The 13,170-nt window shown below is 39.1% G+C and overlaps 1 protein-coding gene across 1 annotated transcript in view; it reads right to left on the minus strand.

Moving 5' to 3' along the window:
* The window catches only part of DNAH6 (dynein axonemal heavy chain 6), a 482,313-nt gene that overhangs the window by 58,844 nt on the left and 410,299 nt on the right, over positions 1-13,170 (minus strand). The window contains exon 68 of the mRNA XM_053703293.1: positions 7,529-7,648. Within this exon, the coding sequence (XP_053559268.1) occupies positions 7,529-7,648 (120 nt within the window). The remainder of the gene's footprint in view (positions 1-7,528; positions 7,649-13,170) is intronic.

The raw sequence follows: 13,170 nt of genomic DNA on the forward strand, positions 1-13,170 counted from the left end.
ACAGATCTTATTGTGTTTCACTTGCACAAGAGGATATTTGGCTCCGAAAAGAGCTGAATACCGAAAATAGCCTTCTACTTCCGCATTCAGTACTCAATGCAGATCTCTACAAATTAACAACTTTTTTTCTACAATTATTTTTCAATAGCCAATCTCCATCTACCAGGCTGGCCAAGGTCATAAAGTTAATTAAAAAAATGCCTTTATTTACAGTTGTCATCAGTTAAAGCCAATTAAGACTTGGCTAATATGCTATTTTATAGTATCACAACAGAAATGTCTTTTAATTACAAGGTGTTTACTGTCCCTTTAAAGTGAATTTTAAAGTGAGATTTACATTTCTTTCCAATGGCATGGAGAGTCCACAAATCCATTCAATTACTAGTGGGTATTCAACTCCTTGCCTCCAGGTGAAGCCAAAGAACACCCCAGCAAAGCTTCAAGTATCCTCTCACTACCAACAATCCCCAGTCATTCTTTGCCTGTGTAACATTGTACGTGATGTGCGAAGAAGGTGTCAGAAGAAATCAAGTTGTTAATCCTTTAATGGCAAGGCCGGATTGGCCTACCAGGATACCAGGAGATTTCCCGGTGGGCTGCAGCAGCTGGGGCTGGAAAGCAATAATTTAAAGGGGTGATTAATGGATGTAATTGGGTTGCAGGTTGCCTATAAAACAATAATCTGGCACTTTTTTTTAAATACCAAATAATATAATATAATTCTAAAAATAAATATTGGGGGAAGGAGTATCCCAGTAATCTCCTTTGAGAAAAATGGGGAAGGCGCATTATACTGAGTCAATGGAAAATAGGGCTGGCCCCCAAATTTTCCAGGGCTGCTTTTAATTCCCAATCCGGCCCTGTCTAATGGGTACTTTTCCCTGCAAGGATTGGGGTTATGCTGTGTCCATGTTATTCTCTTTAGTAAGAGTAATGGTGGCTTTTAGCAGTTGGAAGACGGCAAGGTGGTCTTTGCTTACCTTCCACTATTTTTGCTACCCCTATATAGAAAGCCAGGGTTGGTTTCTCTGTGTTTTCTTTATCTACAGGTCTATGTCAGTGAGGATTCTGTCACACCTGTTTGCTGTACCTGCCCTACAGCGATCCACAGGTAAGTGCTTTTACCTTCTAGGTTAGAAGGATGCAGCACTTAGGGGTTCCTTGTTAAAAAAAAAGGATACTTAAGAGAAAGAGGTGGATCCTTATGGGACTGAATATCACTTGTTAAGGTTGGGGATTTATTGGGCAGCAGTTCAGACCACTGTTCTGTCATGTGAAGGCTTTGCTTTTGGCTATGGGGATTTGTTTGCGCAAGTTTTCCTTTTATTTAGTTTGGATAATATCTCTTTAAGAAAGTTGTTGGACCACACCTTACTTTTGAATTTGTGATCATGTGACCGCTCTGTTACTTCCTGAGTGCTGAACAGTTTGTTTCTAGTCGGCTGTATAGAAGCCGGATTTTCAAGGAGACAGACCAGATTTTCTAGCATTAGATCGTTTTTCCTGCCTGTCGCTTCTCTCTGATGTTTGCAGCTTTCTAGGATCTGCAGTTTGAACAGGATTTTTCTGCTGGTGTGAATTGGATTCCTGGTTACAGGTTAGGTGAGTCTCTCCAGCATGGCTAGGGTGTAGAGGTGCCGGTTTAAATAATTATTTATCTATGATTAAAATTTTATTCTATTTTTTTATATTGAAATTAGAGTATAAGGGAAATAAAGGGCTATTTTATTTACTATGGATGCAGATCCCAAGCTTTCTCTGTCATTTGATAAATGTCTTTATTGTGCAGATACCCAGGTTATACCTCCTGTGCAATTTTGTTCCCCTTGCCTTAATAAGATTTTATTATTTAAGGATTCCTTATCTGAGCCTTCTTTTTCTCAGGATAATGCTGTTCAGGGGTTGTCTCAGTCTTCCTCTAACATGTCCCAGTCTTTGACAGATTCACATGCAGTGCTCTGCGGTTCCTCTCAGTTTTTGGGAGTGTTTGTTTGCCTAAAGATTTTGCTGCACAGTTGACTTCTGCAGTTTCTGCAGCCCTAAATGCTTTACCTAGTTCTGGTAAAAGGAAGAGGAAATCTAAGAACATTTCTATGGGTTCTGATTCAGCCAAGGCTGATTTGGTTAGTCTTTCTCAGTTATCTAGCGAGGATCATTCCTCTGCAGCTTCTTAGGGCGAGAGCTCTGATTCAGAATCTGCAGTTCCTAGTGCAATAGATTCTGAGGAGGCTAATTTTAGATTTAAACTGTGCTTACTTTTGAAGGAGGATTTAACTACTTTAGATGACTCTTAAACAGTTGCAGAGGCTCCTAAGAAGGCTAATAAACTGAATAGAGTTTTTGATGTCAAATCTAAATCTGTGGAGGTTTTTCCTGTTCCAGATCGCATGTCTGACATTATATCTCAGGAATGGGAGAAGTCGGGTGTTCCTTTTAACCTGTCTCCTGTGTTTAAAAAGATGTTTCCTGTGGCTGATTCAGTGCGAGATCTGTGGTGCACTGTTCCTAGAGTAGAGGGCGCTATATCTACCTTAGCCAAGAGAACTACTATTCCTCTTGAGGATAGTTCCTCTTTTAAAGACCCTATGGATAAGAAACTGGAAGGTTAATTAAGAAAGACGTTTCTTCATCAGGGTTTGCAGTGGCAACCAGTTGCTAGTATTGCGACAGTTGCTGGTGCAGCCTCTTATTGGTGTGACTCATTGTCTGATTTAATTTCAGAGGAGACTACTATAGAGGAGATCCAGGATAGGATCAAGGCTCTAAAGCTGGCTAATACTTTTATTTGCGATGCCAGTATGCAAGTTGTTAGGCTGGGAGTCAAGATTTCCAGTTTTGCAATACTAGCCCGCAGAGCCCTTTGGTTAAAGTCTTGGTCTGCGGATGTGACTTCTAAATCCAAGCTTCTGTCTCTACCTTTTAAGCATAAGACTTTATTTGGTCTTGGTCTGGCAGAGATCATTTCCACGGTTACTGGTGAAAGGGAGGTTTTTTTACCACAGGATAAGAAGAATAGACTCAAGGGTCATCAGACTTATCATTTTCGTTCCTTTCGTAACTTCAAGGGACAGAGATCTTCCTCGTCTGCTAAATCTGAGCAAACCAAGACTTCTTGGAGAGCTAGCAAGCCCTGGAACAGGGGTAAGCAATCCAGAAAGCCTTCCGCTGATGCTAAGTCAGCATGAAGGGGCCGCCCCTGATCCAATTCTGGATCAGGTAGGGGACAGGCTTTCCTTCTTTCAGCAAGCTTGGATTCACAATGTTCCAGATCCTTGGGCAGTGGATGTAGTCTCCCAGGGATACAGGATAGGATTCAAGTCTTGTCCCCCCAGGGACAGATTCCTATTATCAAGATTATCTGTAAACCAGGTAAAGAGAGAGGGCTTCTTAAATGGCATAAGGGATTTGTCCTCTCTAGGAGTGATTATCCCAGTTCCTCTAGCAGAACAGGGTCAGGGTTTTTATTCAAATCTTTATGTGGTTCCCAAAAAGGAGGGAACTTTTCGACCCATTCTAGACCTCAAGTCTCTTAACAAGTTTCTCAAGGTCCCGTCCTTCAAAATGGAAACTATTCCTTCCATTCTTCCTCTAGTTCAGGAGTGTCAGTTTATGACCACCATAGACCTAAAGGATGCATATCTTCATGTGCCTATTCACAGGGAACATTTCAAGTTTCTGACGTTCGCTTTTTTGGATCTTCATTTCCAATTTGTAGCCCTGCCTTTCAGTCTCGCCACTGCTCATCAAATCTTTTTGAAGCTTCTAGAGGTTTTTTTGGCTATGGCCAGATCTCTAGAGATTGCGGTGGCTCCTTACCTGGACGATATCTTGTTCCAGGCCCCATCTTTTCAGTTAGCAAGATCCCATACAGATTCTCTGCTAGCTATTCTCTGCTCTCACGGGTGGAAGGTGAATCTAGAGAAAAGTTCCTTAATGCCAAGTACCAGGGTATGTTTTCTGGGGACAATCATAGACTCAGTATCTGTGAAGATTTTTTTGATGAAGGTCAGAAGAATCAAGCTTCTGGAGGCCTGTCATTCTCTTTAGTCCTCCATGGACATTATTCCGTTTGCTCGCTTCCATCTGAGACCAATACAGTTATGTATGCTCAATCGGTGGAATGGAGACCATTCGGATCTCTCTATGAGGATAGTTTTAGACTCTCTTACAAGGATTTCTCTGTCTTGGTGGATTTCCCAAGATCATTTGTCTCAGGGCACTTGTTTCCTGATACCTTTTTGGGAGATTGTGACCACGTATGCCAGCCTGTTAGGCTGGGGAGCAGTTTGGGGGTCCCTAAGAGCTCAGGGACTTTGGACTCAGGAGGAGTATGCCCTCCCTATAAATATCCTAGAACTGAGAGCAATTCTCAATGCTCTAACAGCTTGGCCTTAACTGGGTTTAGTCCGGTTAATTCGATTTCAATCGGACAACATAATTTTGGTGGCGTATATCAACCACCAGGGAGGAACTCAGAGCTTGTTAGCTATGAAGGAGGTAACTCGCATTCTTCAGTGGTCATCTCTCTGCCATTCATATCCCAGGGGTGGACAACTGTGAAGCAGATTATCTAAGCAGGCAGACGTTTCATCCAGGGGAATGGGCTCTCCATCTGGAAGTTTTCTTGATGTTAACCCTCAAATGGGGAGTTCCTGAACTGGATCTGATGGCATCTCGTCTAAATGCCACATTTCCAAAATATGGAGCAAGATCAAGAGATCCTTAAGCATCTCTGGTAGACGTCCTGGCAGTGCTATGGGAATTTGGTCTAATTTATCTGTTTCCTCCGGTTGCCCTCCTTCCTCGGGTGGTAGCTCGTATCAAACAGGAGCAGGCTTCTTTGATTCTCATAGCTCTAGCGTGGCCTCGCAGAACTTGGTTTGCGGACCTAGTGAAGATGTCATCATTTCCCCCGTGGATATTGCCTCTGAGGAAGGATCTTCTTCTTCAGGGTCCCTTTCTCCATCTGAACTTAGTCTCTCTGAAGTTGACTGATTGAAGATTTAACGCTTAGTCTTGTCCAGATGAGGTTTTTCTGGGAAGGTTATTGCGACTATGATTCAGGCTCATAAGCCTGTTACTCGCAAGATTTATTATAAGGTATGGCGTAAATACCTTCATTGGTGTGGTTCTAGGGTTTTTTGTTGGAGTCAGGTGAGAATTCCCCGTATTCTGTCCTTTCTTCAGGAGGGCCTAGAGAAGGGTTTATCAGTCAGTACCCTAAAGGGTCAGATTTCAGCTCTGTCGATTCTTCTGCAGAAGTGTCTAGCAATTTGCCAGATGTTCAATCTTTTGTCCCGGCTTTGGTTAGAATCAGGCCTGTGTTTGGTTCAAATTGCTCCTCCTCAGAGTCTTAATCTGGTTCTTAAAGTTCTACAGCAGGCTCCATTTGAGCATATGCATTCTGTTGATATTAAGTTATTGTCCTGGAAGGTTTTGGTTTCTACTGGTAATTTCCTCTGCCCGTAGAGTTTTAGAGCTCTCGGCTCTACGGTGTGATTCTCCTTATATTATTCTTCATGCGGATAAGGCGGTTCTCCGTACTAATTTAGGATTTTTACCTAAAGTGGTTTCGGAACGCAATACTAACCAAGAAACTGTTCCTTCATTTTGTGCTAATCCTTCCTCTAAGGAGGAGAGGTTGTTGCACAATCTAGATGTTGTGCATGCTTTGAATTTCTATTTACAGGCTACGAAGGATTTTCGTCAATCTTCTGCTCTTTTTGTTGTCTTTTCTGGTAAATGGAGGGGTCAGAAGGCCACGTCTTCTACTCTCTCTTTCTGGTTGAGAAGTGTTATTCAATTGGCTTATGAGACAGCTGGACAGCAGCCTCCAGAGAAAATTACGTCTCACTCCACTAGGGCTGTCACTTCCTCTTGGGCCGTTAAAAATAATGCTTTTATGAAACAGATTTGCAAGGCGGCCACTTGGTCATATGCATACTTTTTCCAAATTTTCCAAATTTTATGTTTTTGCCTCAGCTGAGGCTTCTTTTTGGAGGAAAGTTCTTCAAGCAGCGGTGCCTTCTGTTTAGGTTAGCCTGTCTTGTGTATCCCTCCCTTCCATTCTGTGGACTCTAGCTTTAGTATTGGTTCCCACTAGTAATTGAATGGATTCATGGATTCTCCATGCCATTGGAAAGAAAACATAATTTATACTTACCTGATAAATTCTTTTCTTTCCTGGCATGGAGAGTCCACAACCCGCCCTTATTTTAAGATGGATTTTTTGTCATTTTCTAAACCTCAGGCACCTCTATACCCTTTGTGTCTTCTTCTCTTTCCATAATTCCTTGGCTGAATGACCGGGGATTGTAGTGGGAGGATACATGAAGCTTTGCTGGTGTGTTCTTTGCCTCCACCTGGAGGTCAGGAGTTGAATTCCCACTAGTAATTGAATGGATTCGTGGACTCTCCATGCCAGGAAAGAAAATAATTTATCAGGTAAGTATAAATTATGTTTTAGCACACAACTGTCTGATATTTATTTTCAAAGCAAATAATATTGATCCCATTGTAAAAGTGACAAAGAAATTGTAAAAACAAAAACAACCATTTCCATTAAAAGTTACAACATTGTGGCGAGACAGGAGAAGAAAAAGAAAATGTTCTTCTCTTTCTCTCTTTTTGTATAAAGGTAAATATTACACTGTAATTTATAATTTTTATAAAAATTGGAAGTATACTTAACATCCTTGCTATGATTTGAATTGTAAAATTGCAAAATCTGTTAACACAAATGGTTATGAATGTAATTTCTATATGTTTTCCCTTATATGTTCCAAGATTTGGATGTATAGATTAACAAATATGTACAGTTTTTCTTTAAAAACAAACACATTCTAGACAATAGAGATGAGGAATTAGCTATATGGGAGAGTTGGATTCTATGAGAAGATATACAGAGTTGTATTCGCAGGTCAAATTAGTGATGTTCCTGCAAATCATATAGAATTTCAATATAGCCCCCTAATAGAGTTTTAGGGGACTATATAATAAGAATTGGGGGGTCAGCTCTGTTGAATTATGGAGCTAAACAAATTTAGACAGAAAGTGGATAAAGATTTCTGTTTTGTAGGTAATGCCTTATATCGTTGAACCGAAGACGCTGGGTGGCACTAATATTCTTCCCCCCCCCCCTCTTCTATTTCCCTCTATCCCCCCTTCTCTTCCGCTCTACCCCCTTTTTTTCTTTTCTTCTTCTTTTCATAATACATAAACTAGACTGTTGCATCAAAATAGATCATTGAACTATATAATTGATTTACATTTTATCTTTATATAAAACCCTAAGGGTCTAAAGATGCAGAAACCTTTAGTGTTATCTAGTGTATTAATTATCAATTGTATGGAGGACAAACCAATATTGAAGTCTATTGATAATATCTGTTTTCCCTATTTGTTCCTTTTAATGCTTGTTGTTTATTGATTCAAATTAATAAAAATCTATTAAAAAAAAAAAAAAGCAAACAAACAACAAAAAAACTACCAGCATTGTTCTATTATAAAGATACAAAGTCTTATTTACCTGACTCAGAATAACGATAGTTATCTTCAAGAGTCTCCGGAGAGAAGAATCTTCTAAGTATTGTTCTCAAACATCTTTGGTCCCATGCATCAGTCACTCTACCACCGTATGTTATTTCCCCTGCAAGACAGTTTTGTGCTTCAGCGAGTTTTACTTTTTATAGTATTGCCTACTCATTAGGGGATTACTGTACTAGTACCCAGTGGCCCTCTAAAGTGCACAGCAATGGCAGATGCGGATTAGTTTGCTGTATAACCTACTGGGGATAAAAAACTAAAACAAATGCATTTATCACTTGCATGAAGGATTTAAAAAAAACTCATTTTTAGTTACTAGTATTTAGTGTGCAAGTAATCAAAATTAATAAATGATATTATATATAATTGAGTTATAATGAACTTGTAAGTGATCACAAATAAAATTATCCATATGTCTTGCCCTTGAAAAGGAACTATGCCTATTGATACCAAAGAATAGACTCTTTAAAGAAAAAGAAAAAAAAAATTATGTTTAAAATGGGAGTAAGTAATCTTTATATTTTCTAGGAGTAACTACAAAACAGATCATGGGGCATATTTATCAAGTATGGAGCTTGATGCCCCTTGTTTCTAAAGACCTCTGCTACATAACTTGTCTGCCTGCTCTGAGGCGGCGGACATATATCAACCCGATCAAATACGATCGGGTTGATTGACACCCCCTGCTAGCGGCCGATTGGCCGCAAATCTGCAGGAGGTGGCAGAAGTTCTGGTGCAATGATAAATGCCGAAAGCGTATGCTGTCGGCATTTATCAATGTGCGGCGGACATGATACGCTACATTGTATCATGTCAGCTCGCACATTGATAAATAGGGCCACATAAGTTGATGTATGGTAATTAAATCCTAATAAGATAGCTCTATATTGATGCTAATTTAATTAAAAAATTGACCACTTCTCTCCCTGAGAAGCCCCCTTTTCTCTCAAAATGTACACTTAAGGCCTTCTGTTAAGTTTAGACAATCATGACATTGTTTGACAAACTGATAACTTTTAGTGTTATGGAGATAACACTGTCAATTCCATATCACCTTGGCTTCAGAGCAGTTTAGTTTTTTTTGTTTTTTAGATGTAAAATATTCCTTTAAATGCACAATGCAGTCTAAATGATACACTGCCTCTTTATAGTAATGCCTATTTTCAATTTAAAATGATTTACCATTTTTAGGTGTAATAAATATCATTTTGTGCATATAAAATCCTTTTTTTAAAAGTGCAACTATGCTTTGCTGCCCCTTTTGTTTTGTTTAATGTTGTAAAGTGCCACGTGTCTTATTGTTAGAATAACTTTATTATATAGTTCTGTGGGAGCTTTTTGTTTTAGTTTTTTGAATTACAAATTAAAATGGTCTACTTCTTTTATTCAAAATGCAGGAATGGAGAGTGTACAACAGTTTTCTATGGAATAATTTGAGCATCCAAGAAAATAATGGAATGACAATTAGGCAGCCAGCTAAGATCAAAATAAATAAAATAATTATTTTTGAATTACTTACCTTTTAATCACATACAGCTAGATTACGAGTTTTGCGTTATGTGCGTAAAAGCATTGTTATGCTTCATAACGCTGCATTTTTCCTAACGCCGCTATTACAAGTTTTGTAGGTATAGGTGTACCGCACACCTTTTTGGCCGTCACGCAATGTCAGTACCGCACTTTTTCAATGGGACTTCCATAGCACCGGTATTACGAGTTTGCCTGGGAGGCCAAAAAGTGAGCGGTACACCCTATAACCACAAGATCCATACCGCCATCTAAAGTCAGTAGTTATGAGTTTTTTGCTACAGCTATGTAACGTAAAACTCATAACTAAAGTGCTACAAAGTACACTAACACCCATAAACTACATATTAACCCCTAAACCGAGGCCTTCCCGCATCGCAAACACTATAATAAATTTATTAACCCCTAATCTGCCACTCCGGACATCGCTGCCACTATTAAAATGTATTAACCCCTATTCCGCCGCTCCCCGACATTGTCGCCACTATAATAAACCTATTAACCCCTAAACTGCCACCCTCCCGCATCGCAAACACTATTTAAATATAATTAACCCCTAATCTGCCGTCCGCTCACACCACCGCTATAATAAACCTATAAACCACTAAACCGCAAGCCCCCAACAACGAAATATACTAAATTAAACTTTTAACCCCTAAACCTCTGGCCTCCCACATAACTACATAAATATATTAACCCCTAAACCCCTAACCCTAACACCCCCTAACTTAAATATAATTAAAATAAATCTAAATAAACCTTACAATTATTACCTAAATAATTCCTATTTAAATAATTCCTATTTAAAACTAAATACATACTTACCTGTAAAATACTAATACTAATAGTTATAATATTGTAGCTATCTTAGGTTTTATTTTTATTTCACAGGTAAGTTTGTATTTATTTTAACTAGGTAGACTAGTTAGTAAATAGTTATTAACTATTTACTAGCTACCTAGTTAAAATAAATACAAAGTTACCTGTAAAATAAAACCTAACCTGCCTTACACTAAAACCTAACATTACAATAAAATAAATTAAATTAAATTAATAAAATACAATTATCTAAATTACAAAAAAAATAAACACGAAATAAAAACGAATTACTCCAAATCTAATAGCCCTATCAAAATAAAAAGCCCCCCCAAAATAACAAAAACCCTAGCCTACACTAAACTGTCAATAGCACTTAAAAGGGCCTTTTCCGGGGCATTGCCCCAAAGATAACAGCTCTTTTACCTGTAAAAAAAAAATACAAACACCCCAACAGTAAAACCCACCACCCAACCAACCAACCCCGCTAAATAAAATTCTATCTAAATAAATCTAAGCTAACCATTGCCCTGAAAAGGGCATTTGAATGGGCATTGCCCTTAAAAGGGGCATTTAGCTCTTTTATGGTGCCCAAACCCTAAGCTAAAAATAAAACCCACCCAATAAACCCTTAAAAAAAAACACTAACCCCCTGACGATCTACTTACAGTTTTCGAAGACCGGACATCCATCCTCATCCAGGCAGCACAAGTCTTCATCCAAGCGGGCAGAAGTCCTCATAGAAGCCGGCAGAAGTCTTCATCCAAGCGGGCAGAAGTCCTTATTGAAGCCGGCAGAAGTCTTCATCCAAGCGGGCAGAAGTCTTCATCCAGACGGCATCTTCTATCTTCATCTATCAGGCGCAGAGTGGGTCCATCTTCAAGACATCCCGCATGGAGCATCCTCTTCTTCTGATCGTCGCTGGAAAATTAAGTTCACATTAAGTAACGTCATCCAAGATGGCGTCCCTTAGATTCCGATTGGCTGATAGAATTCTATCAGGCAATAGGAATTAAAGGAGAAAAATCCTATTGGTTGTTGCAATCAGCCAATAGGATTGAGCTTTCATCCTATTGGCTGATCCAATCAGCCGATAGCATTGAGCTCGCATTCTATTGGCTATTCCAATCAGCCAATAGGATGAAAGCTCAACCTATTGGCTGATTGCAACAGCCAATAGGATTTTTTTCCCCTTTAATTCCTATTGGCTCATAGAATTCTATCAGCCAATCGGAATGTAAGGGACCCATCTTGGATGACGTCACTTAAAGTGAACTTCGTTTTCCAGCGACGATCGGAAGAAGAGGATGCTCAGCGCCGGATGTCTTGAAGATGGACCCGTTCCGCGCCGGATGGATGAAGATAGAAGATGCCGTCTGGATGAAGACTTCTGCCCGCTTGGATGAAGACTTCTGCCGGCTTAGATGAGGACTTCAGCCCGCTTGGATGAAGACTTCTGCCGCCTGGATGAGGATGGATGTCCGGTCTTCGAAAACTGTAAGTGGATCGTTGGGGGTTAGTGTTAGGTTTTTTTAAGGGTTTATTGGGTGGGTTTTATTTTTAGCTTAGGGTTTGGGCACCGTAAAAGAGCTAAATGCCCTTTTAAGGGCAATGCCCATCCAAATGCCCTTTTCAGGGTTTTACTTTTGGGGGGGTTTGTATTTTTTTTTTTACCGGTAAAAGAGCTGTTATCTTTGGGGCAATGCCCCGCAGAAGGCCCTTTAAGGGCTATTGGTAGTTTAGTGTAGGCTAGGTTTTTTTTTATTTTGGGGGGGCTTTTTTATTTTGATAGGGCTCGTAGATTAGGAGTAATTCGTTTTTATTTTTGATAATTTCGTTTTTTATTTTGTGTAATTTAGTGTTTATTTTTTTTGTAATTTAGATAATTGTATTTTATTAATTTAATGTATTTTATTTTATTGTAATGTTAGGTTTTAGTGTAAGGCAGGTTAGGTTTTATTTTACAGGTAACTTTGTATTTATTTTAACTAGGTAGCTAGTAAATAGTTAATAACTATTTACTAACTAGTCTACCTAGTTAAAATAAATACAAGCTTACCTGTGAAATAAAAATAAAACCTAAGATAGATAAAATATTATAACTATTAGTTATTTTGTAGCTAGCTAAGGTTTTATTTTATAGGTATGTATTTAGTTTTAAATAGGTATTATTTAGGTAATAATTGTAAGTTTTATTTAGATTTATTTTAATTATATTTAAGTTAGGGGGTGTTTTGGTTAGGGTTACGTTAGGGTTAGGTTTAGGGGTTAATATATTTATGTAGTGTTAGTGATGTGGGAGGCCAGAGGTTTAGGGGTTAATAACTTTAGTATAGTGGCGGCGACATTGGGGGCGGCAGATTAGGGGCTAATAGGTGTATTTAGGTGGCGGCGATGTTAGGGCCACCAGATTAGGGGTTAATAAATTTATGTAGGTGGCGGCGATGTTGGGGGCTGCAGATTAGGGGTTAATAACTGTAATGTTAGGGGCGGCAGATTAGGGGTTAATAACTGTAATGTAGGTGGCGGCGATGTTAGGGGTGGCAGATTAGGGGTTAATAACATTATGTAGGTGGCGGCGATGTTGGGGGTGGCAAATTAGGGGTTAATAACATTATGTAGGTTGTGGCGATGTCGGGGGCGGTAGATTAGGGGTGTTTAGACGTGTTTTTTATGTTAGGTTTAAACATAACTTTTTCTTTCCCCATAGACATCAATGGGGCTGCGTTACGGAGCTTTTGTTTCCGCGATCGCAGGTGATAGGCTTTTTTTTTGCCGGCTCTCCCCATTGATGTCTGTGGGGAAATTGTGCACGAGCACGTCAAAGCAGCGCTTGTATTTGGGTGAGGTATACAGCGCTTGTATTTGGGATCTCAACGCTACCATATCACCCGCGCAAGCCGGGTTATTAAAAACCTGTAATAGCAGCGCTATAGGGAGGTGAAATACCACCGCTTTTGTGGCGGTCGTTAGTTTCCCTATAGCGCTCAAAACTCATAATCTAGCTGAATGTAATCTATATGTACAGTATCATGTAAAATTAAATATTATTTATAGTTTTCCCTTAACTTCTGAATTATTTAATATTAATTTCTATCAAATGTTCGTTAAACAGAAAACATGGTTTTTTTATACAAATTGATTGATTGAGTCTTATGTCATCCATTTTCCACCAAAGATGTCAATTTAAAAAATTAAAAAGTGGAGAAACTTCAATTATTTCTTGAGGACTTCAGGACATTGTACAATGTAGTGATAAATGCAGTTCATGAGCAGGTTTAG

Source organism: Bombina bombina, chromosome 2, assembly GCF_027579735.1.
Source record: "Bombina bombina isolate aBomBom1 chromosome 2, aBomBom1.pri, whole genome shotgun sequence".
Taxonomy (NCBI): Eukaryota; Metazoa; Chordata; class Amphibia; order Anura; family Bombinatoridae; genus Bombina; species Bombina bombina.